General features: G+C 46.2%; 1 protein-coding gene across 1 annotated transcript in view; it reads right to left on the bottom strand.

Moving 5' to 3' along the window:
- Nucleotides 1–1,245: 1,245 nt before the first annotated feature.
- LOC144115711 (uncharacterized) overlaps nucleotides 1,246–24,736 on the bottom strand; it is a 45,977-nt gene continuing 22,486 nt past the window's right edge. The window contains exons 5-8 of the mRNA XM_077650183.1: nucleotides 12,258–12,480; nucleotides 10,441–10,495; nucleotides 6,422–6,653; nucleotides 1,246–3,899 (exon numbers count right to left, since the gene is read on the bottom strand). Of these exons, the coding sequence (XP_077506309.1) occupies nucleotides 3,220–3,899; nucleotides 6,422–6,653; nucleotides 10,441–10,495; nucleotides 12,258–12,480 (1,190 nt within the window). The 3' untranslated portion in view covers nucleotides 1,246–3,219. The remainder of the gene's footprint in view (nucleotides 3,900–6,421; nucleotides 6,654–10,440; nucleotides 10,496–12,257; nucleotides 12,481–24,736) is intronic.

The following is a 24,736-nucleotide window of genomic DNA, read 5'->3' as shown; positions in this document are numbered from 1 at the left end:
GAGGGAATGATGCCGCCCATCGGCAAGACCCAGCTCTCTTGTACCGGGATTCCTCCTTAGTCGAAGAGCCAGAGGAACACATTACACAGCCCATAATCAGCTTCGCCGAACACCTACAGGCCTGCAGACAGGCCAGACTGACATACCGCACACCTCACAAAACTCTAGACAAAGAAGAATAACATACCTTTCGCAGACTACAAATAGACACTCAAGTAACTCCACCAATGGTATTCCTCACTCTACAAACCAGAGTGTACACACTGTGGAGAAATAGCGACAGCTTTTCACATGGTGTGGGCAAGCCAACTCAATCCTGCTACAGACACACTGCTGAATTAAAATTTGGAGCAGTGGGAGGCCATTCTGCACTGCGAGAACACCGACCAGCAAAGAGGACTGATTCGCAGGGCCCACGCTGCGGCGCAGACCAATGGGCTGCCGGAATAGGCAGACCACCCAGGGCTCCAGCAATTTCCATTGTTCAAATAAAGTTTTCAATCAATCAATCAATCAATCAATGAAGTTAAGCCTTTGTACTCTTTTGCACCACCATAGTCCTCATATTTGCCAGAGTCGCGAGGGCGCTCGAGTCCCGCTCAAATTTGAGGTGCGAACGTTGGCTACGCAAAAACGAACCACACTACGTGGCTCAGGAACAGACACGATTGCTTGTAGACTTCTTAGAAACACTGTACCTACCCTTTTGTCTCTCTCTCTCTGCTCACTCCTCTCTTCAATGCTGCAAGTGTAATCTAGCCGCACTGCCTACGGTCCTACGACCGTAGGCAGTGCGGTAATAAAGCTTGCACTGACATCACAGCAGCCATCATTTTGTGAACCAGGAGCACTGCAAGAAGTGCTTCTTCTGGCCTGCACGGCCAAGCTATGCGTGAATCACCATTATGGCGCACGTTATGTCATGTCATGCATGTATACAATGGCCGCTTTTCAACACAAGTGTGGCCTCTACTGCTATACATAAGAAATAACCTTAATTGTTATCTAAGTGAACTTCGTGGTGCGTACGCAGAAATGGGCGAAACATCTGTCAGTTGCGTAAAATCCATTTCTGCACCAATATACGCAACTCCTCATAGCATAGAGGGAGAGGTCTGAAGGTCGTATTGCAATTATCAGTTCAAAAAGTTAAGAACAGGTCACACGGTGACCTTTCAAGTGGCACAACGGCTGAGACCACCTGGAGTACGCGCACAATGTGTCGCTCACAAATCGAAAACTGACTTTTCTTCTAAAATTTTATTCAGAAAACGAGCTCCGCCGGCCTTGCTTAGCAGATATGAACCAAGCATAAGAGATACAAAACTACACACAAATAACTGTACAGTAAAAAACTGCAGAAAATTAAAAAAAATGAGATCATGCCTGGTCCAATATGGACAAAAGGGCTAGCACTCAACAGCAAATGAACAAAGGAAACAAGACAATTCGGTGGTCTAAATGTGACCAGTAACATACCAGGTGTTTCAGGGAAGGTGATCACTAGTGAGTAAAAACAGCGTTTTTGAGGTAAACAGAAGCTTTTCCGGCATAGTAATGCCAGCGTCGGAGGACGTCAAAAAACAGGCAAATCATTTAATTGGCTAAGTGATTAACTAAATTCTAATCGTCAACTTTCTAACCTTTAGCAATAGGCACCTGATTGCAAATAGAGATTTGTAGCCAGCCGTTAATATAGCCATATCAGTTTTTAGAATTTCAAAAATGCCATTACTCTCACCGCTTTGGCACGACAAAATCTGGCTACATCGTGCTAAAATATGTGCACTTTCGAGAAGTATGCAGGCAAAGCAACCCTTCCAGTGGTTGCAACTAGTAAAAATTGCCGAATTTTGTTGTGCCAGAGCAGTGAGAGTAATGGCATTTTCGAAATTCCAAAGACTGATATGGCTATTACTAACGGCTGGCAACATATATCTAATTGCAATGAGGTGCTGTTGGTAATATTTAAAAAGTTAAGTATTCTAATTAAGTTGATCACTTAGCTAGTTAAGATGATTCGCCTGTTTTTTGACCTCCGCCAACACTCATATTACTATGCCGCAAATTTCTTCTCGTTACCTCAAAAACCTTATTTTAAAGAAATAGTTATCACCTTCTCTGAAACACCTGTTGCATTAAAGACGGCAGCGAACAATATTAACATCCAACATGACAACTGAAAAAAAAATAAGCTGGGGTCATTAAGCTACAACCCAACATAGAACCAAATAATAGAGCAAGTCCGGAATCCAAAAATTGCAGATTTCAGCACCCGACTGCAAACGATGACCACTTTTGAACTCGCACCTAACTAGCGGTTGGAGTGGATTACTGCCAGCTCTACCTTTAGAAAGGTGCCATATATCGACCGGGTGCTGTCCGCAGAGTGAGTTATAAGGCACACGACATTAAGGGTCAGATAGAGAAATTATTCACCTGATGCTTGGCAAGAAAAATTAAACACACAGCAGCATCATCAAAAAATACTAGGAACAATTAAGACATGTAAAAGCTGCCATTGCCTAGCAGCAATGGGACGCAACCATCGAAATTTTGCTTCGCCCCGGGATGCTATAAAATGCCCTAAACGACTACACAGTTTCTTGAACGGCGCATCAATTCACCAAGGGTTCAGAGTCTAAAACGTTATAGTTCGCCTGAATTTCGCGGACACTCACGGACTGACCGCAAGATTGGTACCCTGATTATGAGACCAAGTGTTAAGGAACGTCCTAAGAACACGCAACCTGAAAAGCCACATCTTTTAAGCGCCACTTTAACTTGTACTACGAGGACACGATACTGGTCTCTGCCAGTGCTAGGAAATAAAAAAAATGTAAAAACCACCCGCATTCTCTTTTGCGTGGTCTAGAAAGCTAATAGAGAGATTTAGCTTAGTGGAGACTTACTAGCGCAGGTGTATACCAGCTTACAAGACTCCGCCTGCGCATGCGCAGTGGCCCTGCCTGGCTCCACCGTGCCAATGCTGGTGAGCAGGAGGTGTCCGGTAAGCCAGTATACGTCTACGCTAAGACGTCTCCGCTATGCTAAATCTCTCTAATAACAAATGCCGACTCATAAGATGACTGCCCTGGTCGCAGTTACTCCATGAAAGCCATCCTCTAAAAACAATCCTATGGAGGAAGAAGCCGAGTAGGGAAAGCGCCAGCCCGTCGCCCAGGTGCTGGCTGCTATCCGCAGGTGCCGCAGGCTTGGTCATGGAGTGTTGCCGCCCGCGGTAATTCCTTCTTCCCAATGCCATACGGCCTGGGCTGAGCATTCGTCGTTCTCGGGGAACGCCGGATACACCAGGATGTACCACGTCCCGTCGTCCGTCATAACCGCCCTCCTAGTGTTGGCGATCGCCGCAAACACAGGCTCGCCTGCGTATGGCCACCCCGGTAATTGTAGCTGCCCAGATCGCGGCCAGAATCCCGGTCCCGTACCCCATGGCCTGGTCTCTTCTTGTCGAGGGGGCAAAATGGGCCCTCGTGGCAGTGAGGGCCCTTGCGGTGGCCACGGGAACTGCGGGGGCAGAGGCAGCTCCGGATGCGGCAGGGTTCCCTCTCGCGAATTTGACAGTTCCGGTCGCGGAAGGAATTGCTGCTGAGGCATCATTGCCTCTTGCTCTGGCTGAACTTGCTGACGAGCAAAAGAGAGTTCCGGTCGAGAATGCTGTTCCAGTGTAAGAGGCAGCTGCGGCTCCTGGTGTGGCGAAGGATGGCCGTAGCCCCTGCTGGTAGGTTCCACCGGCGTGTCGTGCGTAAGTCGTGGCGAGCAAAGATAAGGCAGCGATGGCAGCGGTTCGTTCAACAGGTCTGTGTCCGTGGCCGTGCTGACCTCGTCCGAGTAGCCCTGGCTCTGATGTCCGTAGAGGTCGTAACAGCCTCTGGACCCTGGGATGCATCACACCAAGGGAGAGGTGGTAAATTGAGCGGTGTAGATCAAACACAATTAACTGAAATAGCTGTTAAAAATTTGCATGAGAACGCAATGACGAGAACGAAGCCTCCCGCTTTGCTGCGTCGTAAGCAGCGGTTGGAGCGGTAGCGGTAAAAACTGGAAAAAAAAACACGTGACAACAAATGGAGTTCGTCGCCTGACGAGGTGCGCTTCTGCAACCTGTTCTTCCCAAAATTACCTTTAGAACAGAATGAACCGAAATATTAATGCGAGAGCATTATACTACTCATTTGCAACGAAACCCGGAGTTGTTGCCCATATGAAATGGCCCCAAAAACCTCAATGACGACATCAGCACACCTGCATAGCAACCAATACAGAGTCAACAGAGGATCCATTGTATACATAGGGACCAATGGCCAATATGGTGAAGGCCAGTAGGACAAAGGCTTTTAGCCTAAATGCTTTTGAACCGAAGGGTTTCACTCTAAAGTCTTTCAACCTAAAGACATTTACCGCAGAAATCTTCAACATAAAGGTATTTGAGGTATTTGTACTCGTTATTAAATAGGAAACAAAAGTCAACGATAGCAACCAACAATTATAGACAAATGTTTACACATTCAAAGCACTACAGTAGTCTTAAGTCCCATCTCAAGTTATTACATTGGACCAAAGCTCACGCTTTACATAGGTAATCTTGAGTTCCTTCTGCCAGTTTTCCTTCAAACGGCATCAGTTGCTTATGGCGCTCCTTGTGCTTGATGGCAGAAGGAGCCAGAAGAAGCCACAAGGAGGCAAAAAAGTTTAAAGTTCGTTCGCAGTACTTGCATCTTGGCAACCGATCTCAACTAAAGTCAAATGGCCCTTCTCTGTACTTGGGTGCCTGTGCTTAACCTGCGCATATGCGAACCTATGCTGCCGCTAAAAGTCGTGACACGCGCCACCTCAGTAATGCAGATCAGCGCACACCTCTATAACAGGCCAAAAGAACGGAGGGAAGATTGTGGTAGAAAAACTAGTCACTTTGTATACGCAATTCCTTATGACCTTTGCAAAAGCGTTGCAAAAGCGATAACATTATCTTAAGTGATAAGAAAGGAGACGCCAAGGACTTGAAAAATTACAGACCTATCAGCTTACACTCCGTTGCCTGCAAGGTATTTACTAAGGTAATCACAAATAGAATCCGGACAACCTTGCACTTCAACCAGCCTATAGATTAGGCAGGCTTTTGTAAAGGATACTCGACTGTAGAACATATTCACACTATCAATCAGATGATAGAGAAACCCGCAGAATATGATCCACCGCTATATGTATATATAGATAGGAGAGAGGCCCTCGTCACTCACGCTATTACACAGTGTGTACCACACAAGTCCCGATCGTTCTTGCAAGAACTACTGGAAGTCTTCGGCCGATGGCACAGCCAAAGCTATAACCTTTAGCGCAGCAGCGGCGCGTGGTATGCATAATCGGCGCGTCCGTATAAGTTGCCTGCGTTGCGGGGCGTCTCGAGAAAAGACGTTTTTCGCGTGCCGTATACGTATTAGCGGGGACGTATACAGGTTTACCGGATGCTCGTCGCGTAGTAACTTTCATGCGGCCAGGAGGTGCCACTGCGCTTGGGCAGGAGGCCTCGGTAAACTGTTATACGTCTCCGCTAATACATCTCTGCTTGCAAAAAACATATATTGGATGTATGCAAAAAACGTCATAGACGTTTTTCAGTGCACCTTCTCCAGTGCACGTAACTAGTCGAAAAAGCAAACCATTTTCGAGCCACAGCGCCAAGGCTAATAGTACTGTATGAATTCCAAAAACTGAAATGACTATAACTAACGACCGGTTACAGATCTCAAATTGCAATTGGGCTCCTAACTCTGATAGTTAAAAAGTTCATTATAAAATTTAGTTAGCCACCTTACTACTTAAGACGACTCCCAGATTTTCTAGTGCCGCCAACACTGGTATTACTATGCCGCAAAAGGCACATTTTTCCTCCAAAAACCAATTTTTGAAAATTTTTGGAACACCCAGTATAGAGCCGGCCGGAATAATTGTGGCGCCCATTCGCTAGCAGTATGCGGAGCTTAACGCGCCTCATAGACACACGGGCTATGAGGGAAGGGATGCCGTAGTGGATGGCGACGTATTTTTTTAGACAACCTCGGATTCTTTAAGGCGCACATAAATTGCACAACACATCAGATGCTTTCTATTGTTGTTGCATCTCACCTCCACCGGCATGAGGACGCGTCGTGGAAGGGATTCTTTCCCGTTACCTTGGGATGAGCAGCGGAATGCCAAAGCCACTCAACGAACGTGATGGGTTTCTTCGGCTATCACTCTAAATACGAAATGATTAAAAAAACAATAAGCTGCCCTCAACGCACTCTCTTTTGTAAAGGGAGAGCCTTAGAGGACAGCTTACTTCTTTTTTACTCCCATACAGACGTAATTGTGCATAGATTTTAAGTTCAGGAGGGTAACTCCCATCACGGAAACTCACATGAATACACCGGTTTCGGCTTCCTCTCCTGCTCCGTATTCAGGTAAATCGAAGGTGAAGGTGGCGTGGCGAAGCGTTCTGTTTTCAGCTCCCATTCCACCAGAGGATGGAGCTGCGGCTCCATGTGGCCCAGCTGCCTTCCCGGACTGCCAATGAACGATGGCAATGGAGTGTGCACCAACAAAGACTGGCTGGATGATGACAGCCTGCTGCTGGGCCTTGACTCCGAACCCTGCAGAACAGGAACAAGTAGGAACAGGTGGAGTTAATATATAGGTTTCTAGACTTTGCGCGTAGATCAAACATATTTTCTTTCCCAAGCATCGAATCCATCAGGGAAACCCTCAAACCCTCAGGCAGGAGGCGGACTTGGTACAGTGGTTAGAGCGAGTGCACTTTCTATCCGCTTGATTCTGTTTGTCGAACTCGCTTTAGTCTAAACAGATTACTGTTTCGCTGAACAATGGAGCTTGCTAGCATTGCGTCGGCTGCACCAAGGCCCGTCTAGATGAGATACGAACAAAATACTCACCAAGTGGATCGGTGGCGCCATCTGTTACAAACACCACAAATCACAATTTCTTTCAAGAAATAGCGAAAACTTGTGACGGATTTACACGTTATTGACAAGAACAATTTTTTTCACAGACCATGAGCACTCGGTCAAAATAAAATGCCGCAAAGCACCAGAACACTAGCTGCGCGAATGGGCTGCACATGGATGCTTTTCAATCAGGTGATCGTGCTTAGCCAATACAGTTGTGAGCGGTGCAGGGAAAACAAACGCCCAAATATAGGAGCCTGTACACTAAATCTTGGAACAATTGACAGTCAGCATCCACTGGCGGTGTATTTACAAAACTTCTCCGCTACAGCGCAAAGTTCCCAATTTTATATACAGCGGTGTAGACTACCATGCTTTGCGGACCAGTAGAGTATATCAATTAGTCTACTTGGTGACGTTCTCGTGTACGGATGCAATACTGTTGTAACTGCACGTATGTCTACTGCATACTTTTGTTGTGCACATTTTCACCTAACATTCTACACCATTTTTAATATAGGCTTTTTGAGTTAGAATGATTTTTTTGGCGTAACATTGCCAGCGATGCAGTACGACAGAATACAGCTAAGACGTGCTAACTAGCCGAATGGTTAACTAGTATTGAATGGTTAACATATTGACTGTTGCTGTTAGGCTCATTAATCATTCAAAGGTGTGTAGTCCACCGTAATATCCATATCAGTTTTAAGAATGATGAAAAAACGGCTACCCTCGCCACTGTGGCCTAAGAAATTTTGGCTCTTTCGAAGTGTTACGTGCACTAGACAGGTTGTTTTGCCAGCAAGCTTCTCGAAAGCGCATGTATTTCGCGCAATGTAGCCAACATTTGTTGGGGAGGCAGCGCCGAGAGTAACAGCGCTTTCATAATTCTAGAAACTGATAATCATATTACTTACGGTGGGCTACACACTTCGCAATAATTAACAAGCCGAACTGCAACTCTTAAACAAGTAAATATTCAATATTGCCACCAGCGCTGAGGGGGACAACGAGGATTTCGGAGATTCTTTTAATATTCTTCGAGCTCTTCTGTTTTCACCAGAATTCTGTCTGTTATTTAACTTTAAATATTCTTCTGTCGTTTTTATTGATAAAATTTCCAAAATTCACGCTTGGTGGTAAAATTTTGTCGTAATCTCCTAAGGAATTTTCTTTGCTTATGCCACTACACCTTGGCCAATCCCCCCGCCGCGTGGGTATGTGCCATGTCTACTGAGGAAAAGAAGAAGTGCGCGGCTCGTGCTCTCTTCTCTGCCGCTCTTGCGGACCGCTGCGGTGGCTAATTCTTCGGGCTTAGTCCTTGATCTACTTGCAAGGCTGTTTACCTATGCAAAGAGCCTACGTGACAGTATTAGTTAACCAGGCTAATAGTTAGCACGTCTTAGCTGTATTCTAGGGTACTACAACGCTGACATTACTAAGGCGAGATACTCTTCTGACTCAAAAAGCATATTGAAAAAATATTGTGTAATGGCTTAGGCGAACCATCCTGTATAACAGTGTGCTGTGCGATGTCAGTGCACATTAAAGAACCCCAGGTGGTCGAAATTTCCGGAGCCCTTCACTACGGCGTCTCTCATAGCCTGAGTCGCTTTGGGACGTTAAACCCCCATAAACCATAAAACCAAACCATACTGTATAACAACTGCGTAGCTTTCTGGGTGGATGTTAGGAGGCGGAGGCTGTCCGTGCGCAGTAGTGTTTTGCATTAGGTGACGTCTGTGGACTCTGCGGAAACTACGACAGCCAAAAGGACGACAGTCAAGTCCGCAAAAAACAAAAAAGCAATCCAATTCACCACGCGTTTCAAATGGCTCTGTGCATTCTGAACAGAGGAAGGAGACTGCACAGTGTGAGCGGAGCAGGGGACTCATGGTCTGCAAGAGAGGCCTGCCGTCATGCTCGACATTGCTCTCTTGAAGGGTACGCGATAGCTCAATTTTTCCGGAAGTCTTCTGCAACAGCAGCATAAGGTCACGTGTTTTGACCTTTTCCTACTAGGTAGTGTAGATATTTGTATAATATCCAGAGGGCAATCATCATCATTAGCTAATCTTAAGCCCACTGCAAAAAAAAAAAAAAAAAAAAATCGGGGACACAGCTCTGCCATACGGGGCCTGGGGCCCTTCTTGCATTTCACTTTGAAAATACTGTCACTGTTCCTTATATCATTTTTTAAATTCTCTGGATGTGTCTCCTCAGTCTACGTGTGTGAACCCTCTTCAGTAGCATGTGTAACTGACTCCCTGGGTCAGTGGATACCTCTATTGTGCTTTGAGGTACGTGGCCGTGGTGTCCACCTTCAGGAAACTGCTTTCGCGCAATATTTTGGGTTTAGCAATGGTGAAGCAGTAACCTTACTTGTTTTATTGCAGTTTTTTAAATTCCTGATTTACCTCAAGACACACAAGGCCCCCCTTAAACCAAGTCGGACGAATTTTTCTTACTGGTCCAAGGGTAGCGCGCCCGGCTCACGACCCAAGTTCAGCGCTTCGAGTACCGGCTCGACCAGTTTCCTTTTCAGCGCACTGTACTAATCTTTTTTACTCGTGACTGTACCAGCAGTATGACACCCAGCTATTCATTCCTCGTGTAATCAACGGACGAACTAAGATGATCTGTATCTATAGAAAACCCCATTCTATTGAAAAATAGGCTGCTTTAACTGGAAAAGGAGTCTTTGTTAGATAAGAAAGATAAAAAGTGAAATTCAGATGTCGCCGACATCGGCCATTTTTCAAATGATGTCAGCACTTTTTGTTTTCGAGGTCTCTCGACTGTATGCGAAACACTCGTTCACATCTAGCAGGCGATCGTGAAGTTTTGTTCATCACTGCCATTACCAGTTCGAATGGATTGGCGAAAAAAAAAGTTTCATTCTTTAATCCACTTATCTCAATGTGTCTTGGGCTGCATTTGCTCCAACAAACTTCAGTATAGCGACGAAAAAGCAAATAAACTATTGTCACTAAGAACCCAAAATGTGCTGAGTGGCTCCCAATGTCCCTTTAATATTCTTTTCAAGCTCAGTCCCAAGAGGTACCGCACGTTGTGATCATCGAGTGGGAATTTGCTGCGAATTTCTTACGGCTCGTACGTGTACACAAACCAAGCGTTAAACTTCTTTCTTAGCTATCTACAAAGCACCGTTCTTCGCGTCATACTTAAAATATAATGGAATATATCTAATGGTATTGTTATTTCCGTGTTTGTGCACTTTTCCTTTTCTTACCCCGAAGTTGTTTTTTTTTGTCAAGTACTATCTTCCAAGGAGAGTGACAGCTCTCCGCCCTCTCAACTGAAAAATTCTGGCAAATCCAATGGGCACTAAAACTCCACTGAACGTCTGGAGGACGTCTCAAATGTACCCAGGAAGTCCAAGGGAGTTTAAGTGCCCAATTGGAACACCACATATCAGTGAAGATCTTTGAATCAGTCTCGGAGCTTCGCTCACCTCCCAAGTAGTCTGCTCCTTCTTATCCATAAACATGAAATATGGATATCTCTTCCTGCAAATTGGGGGAACAAACAAAAAAGAGCGAGAACATCGTCAAAGACACTCACGGGAACATTCAACCGGGGACTGCAGTTTCTCAATGACAATACACACACTCGAGCATGCCTCTATACTCCGAAGCTGGCGCACACTGAGCATGGCGTACACAGGCTATGTCTTTTTTTTTCTGATAAAAGGGACAGACGGTGTCATCGCTGCCTCGCATCTCGCTAGTTGCGTAGATGCTCCCAAACCGTTTCAGTCAAACACAGCCGTTGGTTCCGCGTTTTGGAAATCCCTCAGTATTTAACCCTACAGGACAACTTTTGTCATATTCACACTTAGATTACGGTTATTTACTCGACAGCAAACGCGGTGTGGTGTTTGCAGTGTAGTCTAGTGCTGGCAACTATGACCAGAGTGTGGTTCTTGCAAATGGGCCACGTTGTCATAAGCCAAGTGACCGTGCAGCAAGCAGTCACGGTAGCAGCCATAGTCATGTAACCGAAATAAGTTCATTAAAATATTGCTTTCAGTATCAGCTAATGTTCGTCTCTTCGTGTGTACGTGACACGCGCTTTCAGCCCAAATGGCGTGACAGGAAAGGCAGGTCAGATCCGTGGTCACACAGAACCTAGATGCGTATTTGGGGCTCCAACCAACCAGCGCGAACATAAGCGGACATGTCTGCTACGTTATCCAAATGCTCCACCCATGCGAGAGCCGTAGTCAGTAGAAAACCGCTTGAGCCCTCGCTGGTACCAAGATTCAAACCCTGTGCATCCCGCATACGAGGGAATTCCCTGTGGTCAGTAGGTCAGGACTCGCTGCAACTGCGCCTCGCATACAAAGACTAAAACCTGAAGCGCTAATCGCAGCTAATCACATTTTGACTTTCTCTACATATGCTTCGCGCTGCTGCTAAAGACGAGAGTTAGGTTTTACACACTCTACACATGAATACACCTATATGAAAGTAAGAAGGGAGTAAGCGGTTTTTTACCGCACCAATCTTTTTGTAAATAGGAGTGCCCTAGAGGACAAAAATTTGTTGCGCGATAAAGTGTCCTTGCCTGTGTGCCCTAAAGAGAAGCCTACTCCATTTTCACTCCCTTTTCTTTAGAGTCTAAGGCAGTAGTTTCAACTTTGTGTAGCATGAGATACTCGGCTCCATAACGTGGGTTGGCGCGCTATCATTTAACGGGGTCTTAGACGAGAACACAGCTAGTGCCGATATTCTCGTACCTATGTCTGTGCATGAAGAGAAGGCTAGCCAAACACTTGGGCTTCCGAACCCAAAGCTTGCTTGAGCTTACATTTCACGCTGGTTGCGCTAAAGACGCTTTAAAGGGAGAGCTAAGACAAAAAGGTTAGGCAAGACCACACACCGTTCATTATTACCAAATACAGAACAAGACGATTGCTCATGACACGGTCCTTTATGCTGTGGTATACGCCTATCATAAAGTGAACGGTGGAGGACAAAGGCTCTGGGTGCTTGCCATCGTTTCGACAAGAAAACTTGTCTTCGCCCAGACGAAGCCAAGTCCTTTTGTCGAAACATTGGCAAGCACCCTAACGCTTTTCTGTCCGTTGTTCACTTTGTGATTATCAAGAACCATCTGCCCAACCACTGTCGACCATAGACTGGTATACACCAGGAGGTCAAGCCGGCTCTTCCTGAATCACAAGTAACGTTACTGCAGCCGCTGATCGCAATATAGCAGGAGGTCTTCACAACACCCTCCCCCGAAAAAAGAAAGTGAGGGACTTACTTCAACGCCTCGTACACGTGCCGTACACGCAGCGCCTTTATCGGGCTTTCATGAATCGCCTGCGCCACCAGTTGCACCAGCTTGGCCGGAGGCCTGCGGACGATGGTGCCAGCAGGGAGCAGCTCGGCCAGGGGACCCGGATGTAGCTGGGGCATTGTGCACGTGTCGCCGTGGCTGGACATGGTGCGGGTGTGGCGGGAACGCTTGGCGGGCTCTGAAGAAGCTGCCCGGCCACGCCCGGCGATGCCGCGGTTAGGGTTCATTTCGAGGCTTAGCGAAAGTGTCTCCTCGCATGCGAAAAGCAGCCAAGCATTGCGCGCCTTCTCTCTATCGAGAAAGCCCACCTTATTTATCACCGTGGAACGATTTCGAATGGGGCGACAGGGCGCGCATTTAAACAGCGTCTCACAAATCCGGCCTGGTCAAAAGGACGGATGTGGCAGAGTGCATAAACTGAAATGCTGCATCAACGGTACACACTAAAAGAGAAAGGAGTAAAAAGCAAGTAGCCTGTCCTTCACCACAACCCCTTTTATAAAATGAACAGTGCTCGTAGAGAGCTTACTTTTGCCTTGAACTACTGCACTTCCGAAATGCATTCTTGTTTTCGAGCCATCAGTATAATATTCTGTTTGGTTTCATATTTTTCTTGCAGTGCCAAGAATTCTTGCAGCATGTAGTCCTTTGGCTTTTGCTTTTTGTGTAAATGTGAAGTTACGTACTGCAGGGAGGCTGTACCATGGTGGGAAATGGTCATGTCTTGGTGCAATGTTAGGCAGAGCATTAGTACAGCCTAAGTTAGCTCGGATGAGGCATTGGTCTCGTTTGACGTTGTCGCCCTGTTTGGCACCATTCCAGCACCTCTAGGAGAGAGTGCAGCAAGGATAGGGCTCAAAGCGGATGACCGACTTGCCGAAAGGGAGTGACTCAGCGTAGATGAACAACTTCTGCGTTAAAGAAGAATTTTTCAGGCAACCCGCTGCAACCGCGCCGTGATGTGAGAGGCAATATAGGTGGCCGCTGCGAAGCAGACGATGGAGGTATCACCGGAAATTCAGTACACATTCATAAGTTGGAGCGCCGTGAACGAAAACTGGGTTCCTGATGCCGCAGAAGTACCCATAACTGTGGAGAAAAACTCATGGATGCCTGGCTTCGCTTGTATTAAGTGATGACATCTTCCCATCGCTCGGAAGCAGATTTACAGAAGATTTACAGGCGCGGCGCGCCTTGTAGTTGATGGACGTCTGGCGGCAGTGCCCAGCCGATGGAGAAGTTTAACTCCAAAGCGCTCCCGCACAACTTCCAGGTAAACAACACTGACGCCCAGCGACGAACTGGTGAGGGAGCACGCAGCAGTTTACTGGACGGCTACATCGTGATCCCCTGGTTGACAGGCTGATATAGTTCCCGCTGAACAAACTGTTTCTTCTGCTGCCTCTCCAGTGCATTGGATCACTGTTCGTGAAACATTTCTCTTTGTACTGTAGCATCAGTTTAGTTCTCTGCATGCATTGCATTCATTTTTTCTATGAGTACTGAGTAATTCGCCGGTACCATCTCTTGGCTGTACAAAGCTTTGTTTTGTTTGTGAACCTTTGATTCCGGCCAATTCTTTGGGTTCCGACAGCCGCAGGCTGTACACCAAAGGGGCACCCCTTTGCCTCAGCCTTACTACACCCGCTGCAGGGCAAAGGCTTCTGCCATGTTTCTCCAATTAACCCTATCCTTTGCCAGCTGCGCTTACCCTATGCCTGCAAGCTTCTTAATCTCACCCGCCCACATAACCTTCTGCCGTCCACTACTATGCTTGCCTTCTCTTGGAATCAACTCCGTTACCCTTAACGACCGGCAGTTATCTTGCCTTCGCATTACATGCCCTGCCCAAGCCCATTTCTTTCTCTTGATTTCAACTAGGATGTCATTAAGCCGCGTTTGTTCCCTCAGCCACTCTGATCGCTTCCGGTCTCTTACCGTTACAACTATCATTTTTCTTTCCATGGCTCGCTGCGTTGTCCTTAACTTAAGCTGAATCCTTTTCGTTAGCCTCCATGTTTCTGCCTGTAGGTGAGTACCGGTAAGATACAGCTACTGTACACTTTTCTCTTGAGGGATATTGGTAAATTGCCATTTATGATCTGGGAGAACCTGCCATATATATGCACTCCAGCCCATTCTTATCCTTCTAGTTATTTCCCTCTCATGATCCGGATAAGCTGTCACTACCTGCACTAAGTAGACATTTACCACTTCCAGCCCCTCGCTGCCTATTGTGAACTCCTGTTCCCTTGCTAGACTGTTGACATTACTTAGGTTTTCTGCAGGTTAATTTTTTACACTCAGAGCTCTGCTCGGCCTGTCTAACTCACCATGATTTGCAGTTCACCTCCTGAGTGACTCAACAAGGCAATATCATCAAGGAATCGCAGAATATCTAGGTATTCTAAATTACCTTTTATTCCCAACTGTTCCCAACTCAGGCTTCATAATACTTCCTGTAAACAGGCGGTGAATAGCAATAGCGAGATGTGTCTCTTTGCCTGACGCCTCTCCTTATTGGAATTTTATTGCTCACTTTATACAGGACTATGGTAGCTGTGCAGTTGCTATATATATCTTCCAGTATTTTGACACAAGGCTCTTCTACACACTGATTACGCAATGTCTGTATGACTGCTGAGGTTTACACTGAGTCGAATGCTTTCTCGTAATCAGTGAAGGCTATATATAGAGGTTGGTTATATTGTGCTCATGTCTCTATAAATTGATAGTGTGAATATGATCTATCGTGGAATATCCTTTACGAATGGCTGCCTGACCATTTGGTCAAATAAAGTGTAAGGCTGCCCTGACTCTATTGGCGATTACCTTAATAAATACCTTGTAGGCAACGGATAGTAAGTTGATCGGTCTATAACTTTTCAAGTCCTTGGCGTCTCCTTTCTTGTGAATTAAGACAATGTTTGCATTCTTCCAAGCTACTGGTACGGTCGAGGTCATAAAGCATTGCGTATACAGGGTGGCTAGTTTTTCAAGCACAATATCCCCTCCGTCCTTCAACAGATCTGCCGTTACCTGATCCTCCCCAACTAGTTTTTTCCTTTCCATTGCTCCTCAGGCTTTCTTTACCTCCTTTTTCGCTACTGGCGGGATGACGCAATGCTGTGTGCTACTGTCTCTCTCATTAACGTTCTGATTACACTGACTACTGTACAGATTTGTGTAAAACTCTTCGGCTAGTTTAACTATCTTATCCATATTGTTAATTACATTGCCCTCCTTGTCTCTTTATGCAAACATCTGGTTTTTACCTATGCCTAGTTTCCTCTTCACTACTTTTAGGCTACCTTCATTCTTTAGAGCATGCTCTCTTCTCTCCATATTAAAGGGACTATGAAATAAATTAATTGAGATTATGTAAAGCAGACGAGATAGAAATTTCATCACTCATCCCCCCCAACGCAAAAATTTTTAAGCTGCCATCAATAACAATGAAGATATAGACGATTCAAAATTACGCTCCTCCTCTCCCCCAACTCGTACACGCGGAGCACCAGACAAAAATCAAGAAAACAGCTCTGGGACTGGGTCCCACCCATGCAAACGTCATCCGCTGATGTTCCTTTTGTAACTTCCGGTTGTCGCTCCTAGCACCCCAGCAGCAGTGTCCGCAGCGTGATTTAAGCGCGCGTCGGGTTTCTTTGCTTGTCGTCTGTTGTAGTTAGCAGTAATGGGCCCGGACCTCGAGGCGCGACTGCTCGCTCTTACGGCCGCGATGGCTATCGAACCCTATGCGTTCACGCCGTACCGGCTGGACACCAGCGACAACAGTAGCGACTCGGCGAGCCACTGCGAGTGATTCTGGAACTCCCGACAGAAGGATGCAGCAGAGGATAATTGAAACCATATGCGCGAAGGCAATGCCCTGGCTCGCGCTTGCCCGAGAGGGTCGCGCGGTGGCACGAGGAAACGTTTTGCACGGCTACCGGAAGAGTGCCCGCGACGTCGTGGCTGCCGTGGCTCCAGCGAATGACAGCGTGTGGTGGCCTGGTGACATCATGGGTATAGTGACGTCTTTTTTCACGATTTTAGTTTCAAAATCCGTCACTACGAGCACACAAATCGGCCCACGAATTTTGAAAAACACGGTTTTTAAAAATTCATAATAAACTGCCGGCTCAGTTCCGAAGACTCATACTTGATGTGAATTCTTCTTAGCATCATTTCTAAACCTTTAAAACATTTTGAAACGACTTTTTATTCATTGCATAGTCCCTTTAACTTTTCATATGTCGGTTGCCCTCCGCTTATTTATTAACTTCTATATTCAGCAAGGTGGAAATTTGGGCGAGTTGGTAAGTGTTCATTTTCGCTCTCAGCGCAACACGAACGGGACACAAGACGAAGGACTAGCACAAACAGGCGCTGCAGGCACAAACAGCGCCTGTTTGTGCTAGTCCTTCGTCTTGTGTCCCGTTCGTGTTGCGCTGAGAGCGAAAATTAACTTCTATGTCTCTGCCAGTTCTATTTGTCGGTAGGGTCAGACACCCGTATACTTTGGCGTTTCTTAATCAGATCTTTCGTCACCAGAGAAAGCTTGCCGGTATGAAAGCTTCCTTGCATGAACATCAAGGCATTCTAGACCTTCAAAGAGACACCGTTCGTGGTCTTTGTGAGGAGCCTTATTTGCTATCCTCCTCAGGAAGACCAGGAACGGTGTCTCTTGGAAGGTCTAGAATGCCTTGCCAAGAATGTAAAAGTGACTAGGCCTAATCGTGCAGAGGTTCGTTTGCAGGAAGTGGTGAAATTCTTTAAGCAAAATGATCTCTGTCTTATGCAGGCAGATAAGATGGGAGGCTTTGTGGCGTTGCCAAGGACCATGTACAATGAAAAAGCTACATTGGCTGTTAACAAGAACTTTACTCGTGTGAATAAGGGGCAAACTAGAATTAAGACTAAAGTAATCGAGTTTTGCAAGCGTTTAGATCTTCAGAGGCTTGCAAGACATATTACTGTTAGTGAAAGTGGTGCAATGCATGTTTTCTTCAGTGTTAAGACTCACCAACTGGATACTCCGTTTCGTATCATTGTGAACGAAGGTGGCACGTGGCAGCACTGTGTTAGTAAATTCCTTTTAAAAGTTTTGAATGTCCTCGATATAAGTGACCCCTTCTCGGTAAAGAATTCAACTGACATTGTTCGTTTTTTTCAAGATCACAGTGATGTAGATTATGCCTTCTCTATCGATGTGGAAGAGCTCTTTTATGCTGTGCCTCATCTTGAACTTTTCGCTGCCGTCAAAGCCTGCATAGATGAAAATAGTGCTGTTGCTTTCCAGAATGCAGCAGGCATGATGATGGATTACTTTTTAGCCCTTTTAGAGTTTTATCTTTGTAGCACTTTTATCAAATTTGACGACCAGTTTTATCTGCAAAAGAAAGGTATCTGTATAGGTTCATGCATTGCACCGGTTTTGTGCAACATCTTTTTATCATACATTGATCGCTCTTTACACGAACGTTTTAATCATTTTAACAGTGACAAAGTCCTTAAAGTTTTTTGTTATATGGTCGACTTTTTAATTGTATTAAACAAACAATGTTCCATTTCAAATGAGAACACACAAATGTCTGTTCTCGATGATTTTAAACTTCTGGGAAAAGGACTAACTTTTACTTATGAGCTTCCACAGGAAGGCATTCTTCAGTTATTAGACCTACAGTTAATACTCAAGGAGGGGCATGTTTGCTGGGCGTATTCCCCTCGCGCACAAAAAGAGCTCTTGCCATACAGTTCTGCCCATTCTAAATTAGTTAAGAGAGGCATTGTAACTCTCTGCCTGGAATCCGCGCTGCGGAGATCGTGTGTTCATAAGATGCAAGCAAGTTTCGATCATCAATTGGGTAGGCTGTTTTTCAGCTGGCTACCCTGGGTCGGGCGTGGCGTCGGTGGTGGAAACGCTGCTGAAGAAAATGAAGCCCGGAACGCGCACAAAGCCCCTGAACAGTCAACAGGAACCGGAAGTGGTTCCCTACATCCACAGGATCACCCACAACTTAAAAAAGGTGGCAAATCAGTCTGACGTGCCAGTGGCTTTCTCAGCACAAAAAAGGGGGCTGTCAAAAGAACCACGAAAAACGTTTTGTTAAGTGCACCATGAACGTTGTTTATAAGATTCCCCTGTCTTGTGGCAAAGTGTACATCGGCCAGACGGGGCGATGCGTTAACCACCGACTCAGGGAGCATAAAAGAGACCTGGCTAATCGGGAGCGCATGAATCTTGTTGAGCACTGCATTGCTTGCAGAGCTTGTGAACCACGTTTCCATTGCGTGTCAGTCCTGGACAGAAGTAAGCAAAAAACTGCTCGTGAAACCTTGGAGGCATTTTTTATAAGGAAATCTGGATCAGATTGCGTGAGTGACACTTCAGTTGCCTTGTATAACGCTGTAGTCAATTTCCTATCTCGCCTAGTACGATGACTTTTTCCTTGGCAGTTTCCAAGTGTTTTGTTAGGCTGCGCCTGCACAGACCTGTAGTTTTATATATGCCGTCGTGGTTCCCTCAATAAATCAGTTGCAAGTTAGCACTCGTGTTTGTCTCTGTTCTCTGTGTCATCCACATAAGGAGAGCAGGATGAGAACGGTGTACAACGCTTGTCAATGACCAAAAGTACTCTCAGGCTTTACATGCCCGGCATTTTCGCACAAAAGTTTCGAATATTCAGATAATGTAGCCTGTTGTTGTGGAAATATTTGAAGTAATGTTCTATGCTTTGGAAGCGCAACAAGATCTTTCTTTTAAAGTTTCTCCATCGCTCGCATTGCAGCATTTAAGAATACATTAGAAAACCGATGGGCAACATTTTGGACGATAGCAAAAAACATTAATAGCGAGATCTGCAGGTATATTGACTGTAATAGCGAAATCTTTCACTATATGACAAAACTGGTTTCAAGAAATCTTCGTTCAAAAATGCTTCTCTGTAGAATTGTTGGCCAGGATTCACTTTGCGCCAAATAGCTGCACCAGCATGTAGTGACGTAGTAGCCCTAGTTGCCAGTTATGGGTGTTTTCTTGGCGAAGTGGATCGTGCTCGCCTTGATAGCTTCAAAAGCGATCCCATAGGCCCGGAAACACTCGCTCCTCACACCACGTGCCCATTTCGATCGACCAGACCAATAGAACTACAATCTACAGCCAGCAGGAAATGCCAGGAACTTGAATTTATGATCTAATCCGTAGACATCACAAACATTGCAAGCACTGAGGGTCAATCGCACGGCTTCCACCCTCTCTGTAATGAAACCTGGACAAGGCTCGTTCACATTTCAATTAAGACGAAATGAAAAGTGCGCCTATACTCGAAGTTTAGACTGCGCGAAAGACAAATTGTTTACTGGTTAGCCACTGTGGCATTTCAATGGCGGCTGTGCAGTTTTTGCAGAAAAAGAAACTATTAACCTCTGGACTTCATTCATGTTTATAAGAGCAGTGCACGGATTTCCATAACTGAGTGAAATGTGGCCCTCCCCTGTATGCCTTCGGTCCAACAATAGGCGGCAATTGTTCACCTGTAACGTAGAGCCCTGGAACAAAGTAACAGTGCAGATAAGTTCGGAGCATTGCAGACAGTGGACCCTCTTAACAAGATGTGCAATGTTTCCGCCTGCACAATAAACTTGTCGCCAGCCACGCTAGAAGTGCCTCGCTTCAACTCCACTCGGCCTCAGCTAGCCCAATTTTTTTTTTACAATGGCAAAAGGGGCTTTAGAGCAAAAAAGGTCAAAACCCGGTTGCCGGTGCCTTTAGGTTAGCAAATAATTTCATCAGCGTGAATTTTGATCTCTAAGCTACTACTATTTCACACGCATGAAGGGAAGTGCTAGAAATGCTATAAGCGCAGAGTTTCTACATATATGAGAAAAAGCTGACATCTACCACGGAAAGGCGCAGAAATGCCAGAAACATGAGCTTTCGTATTTGGCTTGGCAATTGTTAGGCATGGATTCAACTACAACATCAAGACCTTTCCCACGGCGAAACCTCGAAGAAGTGCTGTCAAAGGCTCCACACGAGCCTGGCACGTAATTGGCACTGGCTTTAAATTGATCGAAGTGAAAAATTGCAGGTTTGAAGCAATTTATTCTGCGTGCAGCGGTCAGCATTTCGGCATAGCCTCCACATGTATACCGTATCCGAGGCAGAATACACGTTTTCGGCCGAACACAGCGAAGGCAGATTTCAAGCCTCGTCTTCCAGCATTCTCTACGTGTATGAAGCACTGCTCAAGAAACTTGCGAAGACAGTAGTGTGAGTTCTCAATGTAGCTATCAGTGCAGAACTCTAGACCGCCATGTATAATATACTGCGAAACATGGCATCTCCCGTTTGAGCTCAAGTCCTTCGCTTTCGTGTATATTTTTGTCAAGATGTGCCCTCAGCATCGCGTGCAAACGAAACGAAACTTTGTTCATTCAAAGCAGCTCTTAAGAGCAAGAGTCTGGTTTCCCAATTTAAAACGCAGTGCTTTAAATTAACCTGTCCGACTCGCCGAGACGGTGCAATATAATCAATGCGCGCTGTTTGTTCCTATGCTTGGGCGCAGCTCTTTTTGCCGGCTTCATGCATTCAGTGTTTCAAAGCAATCAAATATTGCATACAATGCTGAAAATACACCAATTTCTTCTCGAGTGAATGACAGGCATTTGAACCAGTGTCCTTGAATTGCAGTCGCTTACAAGATATCTAGTGTTTTCAGTAGCTAGGTGCAAAATAAGAGGCAAGGGGACTACGACACGTTTCTGCTTAGTCATCAGCATATTCGTGTGCTTATTATACGAACGAGCGTTCCTAGGTTTTTCTTTATCCACCTTAAGGCGGAGCTTAAGTGTCCTCCGATTTAGGGTGTCTTTTAAAGTGTCACTGTGCAGCCCAATGACGAGAGCTACAAAGCGCACCTGATCGTAACGGAGCGTGTTCGGCACCTTAAGGCGGAGCTTAAGTGCCCTCCGATTTAGGGTGTCTTTTAAAGTGTCACTGTGCAGCCCAATCACGAGAGCTACAAAGCGCACCTGATCGCAACGGAGCGTGTTCGGTGCCAGGAAAAGGTATTGTAGCTTGGGAGCGTTCGACCCTCACAACGCGATGGAAAGAGGAAGATACAAATATGTCAGCCTGCTTCCGAGCATCACACGTAACATTATCCGACACTTTGTAATTCTAAAATGAATGCGTAAAAATCGTCACAGCTGCACATTTCGTTCCTTTATTGACCAGCCAGTGCGAACACAACGAAGTGCTCCTTTTTTGCAGCGGTCGGCGCAACAAGTTTTCATAATATTAAGCTGCTTGAGTTGGGGGAAGTAACCTTGGGTTGATAATGTAGCACTCCCCATAAGTGTTAGTGCATTTTTAGCTTTTTGGATGCTAAAACAAAATTCACCAAAATGCTGAATACTTCAGTGAGCCGCAGCTGCCAGAGACAGTCGGCGCGTGGCTGGGTCTCAGCTGCATCTTCCTCGACATAACGTATCTCCGCCTCGCCTCAGCGCATTTCATTTGTTTCTTGGGCTGGTTGGTATAACATACTGAATGCCGAAACCACAGGTGAGGACAGAGACTAAGGAAGTTGACATGACAAGCGTAACCGGCGGTCAACAGCGCACCTGCGGGGTCACAGTCAGCATCGACTTGCGCAACCTAGTCACCAAAAGCAGAACAAAAAGAGACAAATATCGTGGACATACAACCTACTACGATTTTGAATGTTTCGTTTTTCACTGTGCGCGTGGTGGCGTAACGGACCTTTATTATGCTCGGCACTGCTCCCAAGGGGAAACGATGAGGCATTTTCCGGATACGCCTGGTCCGGGTACTTGGGCGATCTCCATCTCAAAGGGAACCGGAAGGTTACTCAGTGACGATTTCTAAGTTGTCATGCTGTCGACAATATAAATTGCAAATTCACCTGTTATGAAGTGCGCGAGATGCTTGAAGGTTGCGGTTTACACGGCTGAACCTAGCAGGGTTAAATCACGCCAGAAGTATCCTTCGTTGCTTTGTGTTCAGCACGCCTTCGCTCTCCCGCGCTATACCTCTGGGAACTTTCGTTAAAAGAAGTTTAAGTTCATCGAAGTACCCTACCGCTGCTATTGCTGCACTTGAAGCAGGCAAATTTCACGCACATGCATATACTGACATCTCCCCACTGACATTGTGGAAGCTATGTACTGGTATTGCAAACACAGAACGATATGTGGGAAAAAAATGGCAGGCACCGCTATGGGTCACATTCTATAGGTAATGGCGCATAGGAAGGATGTGGTATCGGTACCGCTGACTGTTATCGCTTATTACAGTTCTGGTTGTCTTTAACAAGAGGAAACCTTCACACAGTTCGTGCACCTTAAAAGACGTCGCTTGGTTCCAGCGATTATCCACACAACTAGCCGCTTGTCTCAGGTCGGGCTGTCAGCTCACTGTAAGCTCGTGATGCTGTATGCTGTGTGCCAGGAGATGCATTAGAGCGTTCCGGCCACCTTAGGGTAGGTTTCTCACGACAGCTTCGAAGGAAAGAATGAAAGTATTTCCCAACAACAATAGAAAGGTTCGAGAGGACAGCCGCAACCCCGCACGCACTGCTTCTTACAATAACTGCCATCTGAATAACAGCTAGTACAGTAAAAGCTCGTTAATTCGAACTTCACGGGACCGGGAAAAAAGTTCGAATTATCCGATGATCGAATTATCGAATGGCCTCAAAAAAACTGACAAGAACCATTTGCATTGCGGTACATGTACAGTATTTACTCGCGTAATGAACCCACTCGCATAATGGACCCACCAACCCCCGATTTTTGCCTAAGAATTTTAAAGAAAAAAAAGCGTCATTCGTTAATGCTTCCCTCTGTTTCGCACCATCATGGTCCACAAGGCATTTCTTGACAGTGTGCCAAGATGCTGCGCAGCGACCTTTTGATCATAGGGGGGGGGAGCGAACTTGGCAGAGTTCCAGCGCTTGTCTGGTTGTGCAATTAAGCCTCGTTTTCAGTAAGTTCCCTTTATCATGCCATGGGCGATCTGACCGCGTGGTTCCGTTGGCGACTGATATGGGTGGAAGAATGGACGACACTCGCCAAGGGGGAAAAATAGTTTTTCGCACGCAATTTGTATACTGCCCGTCTGAAGTCATAGCCTTTCATGGGCGTTGGCTGGGGCCGCGTCAACAGTGCTTATCCGTATTTCCAAATTAACAGGGCTCTAATTAACGAGTGTTTACCGCATTTACTGGCATAATGGAGCCACTTTTTTTCCAGAAAAGTTGGCATCAGTTTGGGGGGAGGGTTCATTATGCGGGAAAAAAAAGTTTCCAACAGATTTTTTTGAAAGGGTCGAGATTGCATATATCTCCGTGCGTCCTTCCGTCATCAACAAACGCACACGGTCAGACACGTTCGTGCCGGTAATGTTTAGCATCGTTCAGTTTGAAGTGCTGTACACCGGCCCTGAAGGTCAGGCGCGCGTTTCTTACTGCGGTTAAAAACAGGACAGTGACGAGTGTCTAATGCGAATATTTTTTGAGTGCACGTTATCGAGTGCATGTTAGAGTGCACGTTATGTTATCGGCGGCGGCAGGAGCTTGGTGCACTCGCCCCCCCCCCCCCCCTTCCTCCTTGCTTCCCCCTTACCCCTCTGGCTGGAGCTCTTCTCAAAAGATAAACAAGTGGTTATGTCGGCGGCGGGCAGCATCTTGGCGCGCTGCCAATGTCTGCGCTGCAGATGCCAGCGAAAACTGAGGAACTCGCTAGGCTAGAAAACAAAAAAAAATGTAAATTCTGGCCGACAAAAGTGGGGGGGGCGGGTTCATTACGCAAGTAAATACGGTAGTTTAGTTCCGGTGTTCGGAGGCTGCCCGGAAATGAGGGTAGGCAGCCGCCACCGCGTTTGCCAACCCCTACCCTCCCACGCCGCCGGCCGCTAGGCCGGTCATGGCGCCTTTTAGGCTTTACCCACTCTTCCACGGTTTCATCTGGTTCCATCTTATGTCCCCGTTTAGCACGTGCGAAGCCTCTAAGTACGCGGAGGCGCATTTTTTTTTGCCGCCGCCCAGACGGGGCAGTGCGTAGTTCAAAATATTCATAGCGGAACCGACTCGTTTTCGAATTAACGGGCTTTTTTATACACAGATCTGTATGGAGCTTGGCCGGACCAAGTAGAGTAGTCCGAATTATCCGAAAATTCAAATTATCGAGATTCGAATTAACAAGCTTTCACTGTATATATCTCTTAACGCATGCATCTCTGCCAGTCCAAAAAAAATTGCTGATGGTTTAGCTCTGCTTAACCCTGGTCGAAAGCGAAAAGCTCCATCTCCCTGGTTACGTTTGTGGCCGAGGAACTCGCGGTCTCCACAGCAGGTGCCGCGTCACACACACCTAGCTTAAGGCTAAACACATAAAAGTTCACCGGTGTTTTAAGC

Source organism: Amblyomma americanum, chromosome 1, assembly GCF_052857255.1.
Source record: "Amblyomma americanum isolate KBUSLIRL-KWMA chromosome 1, ASM5285725v1, whole genome shotgun sequence".
In the NCBI taxonomy this organism is placed as follows: Eukaryota; Metazoa; Arthropoda; class Arachnida; order Ixodida; family Ixodidae; genus Amblyomma; species Amblyomma americanum.
The sequence above is the reverse complement of the archived record's forward strand: the minus strand, read 5'-3'. Positions and strand labels throughout refer to the sequence as shown.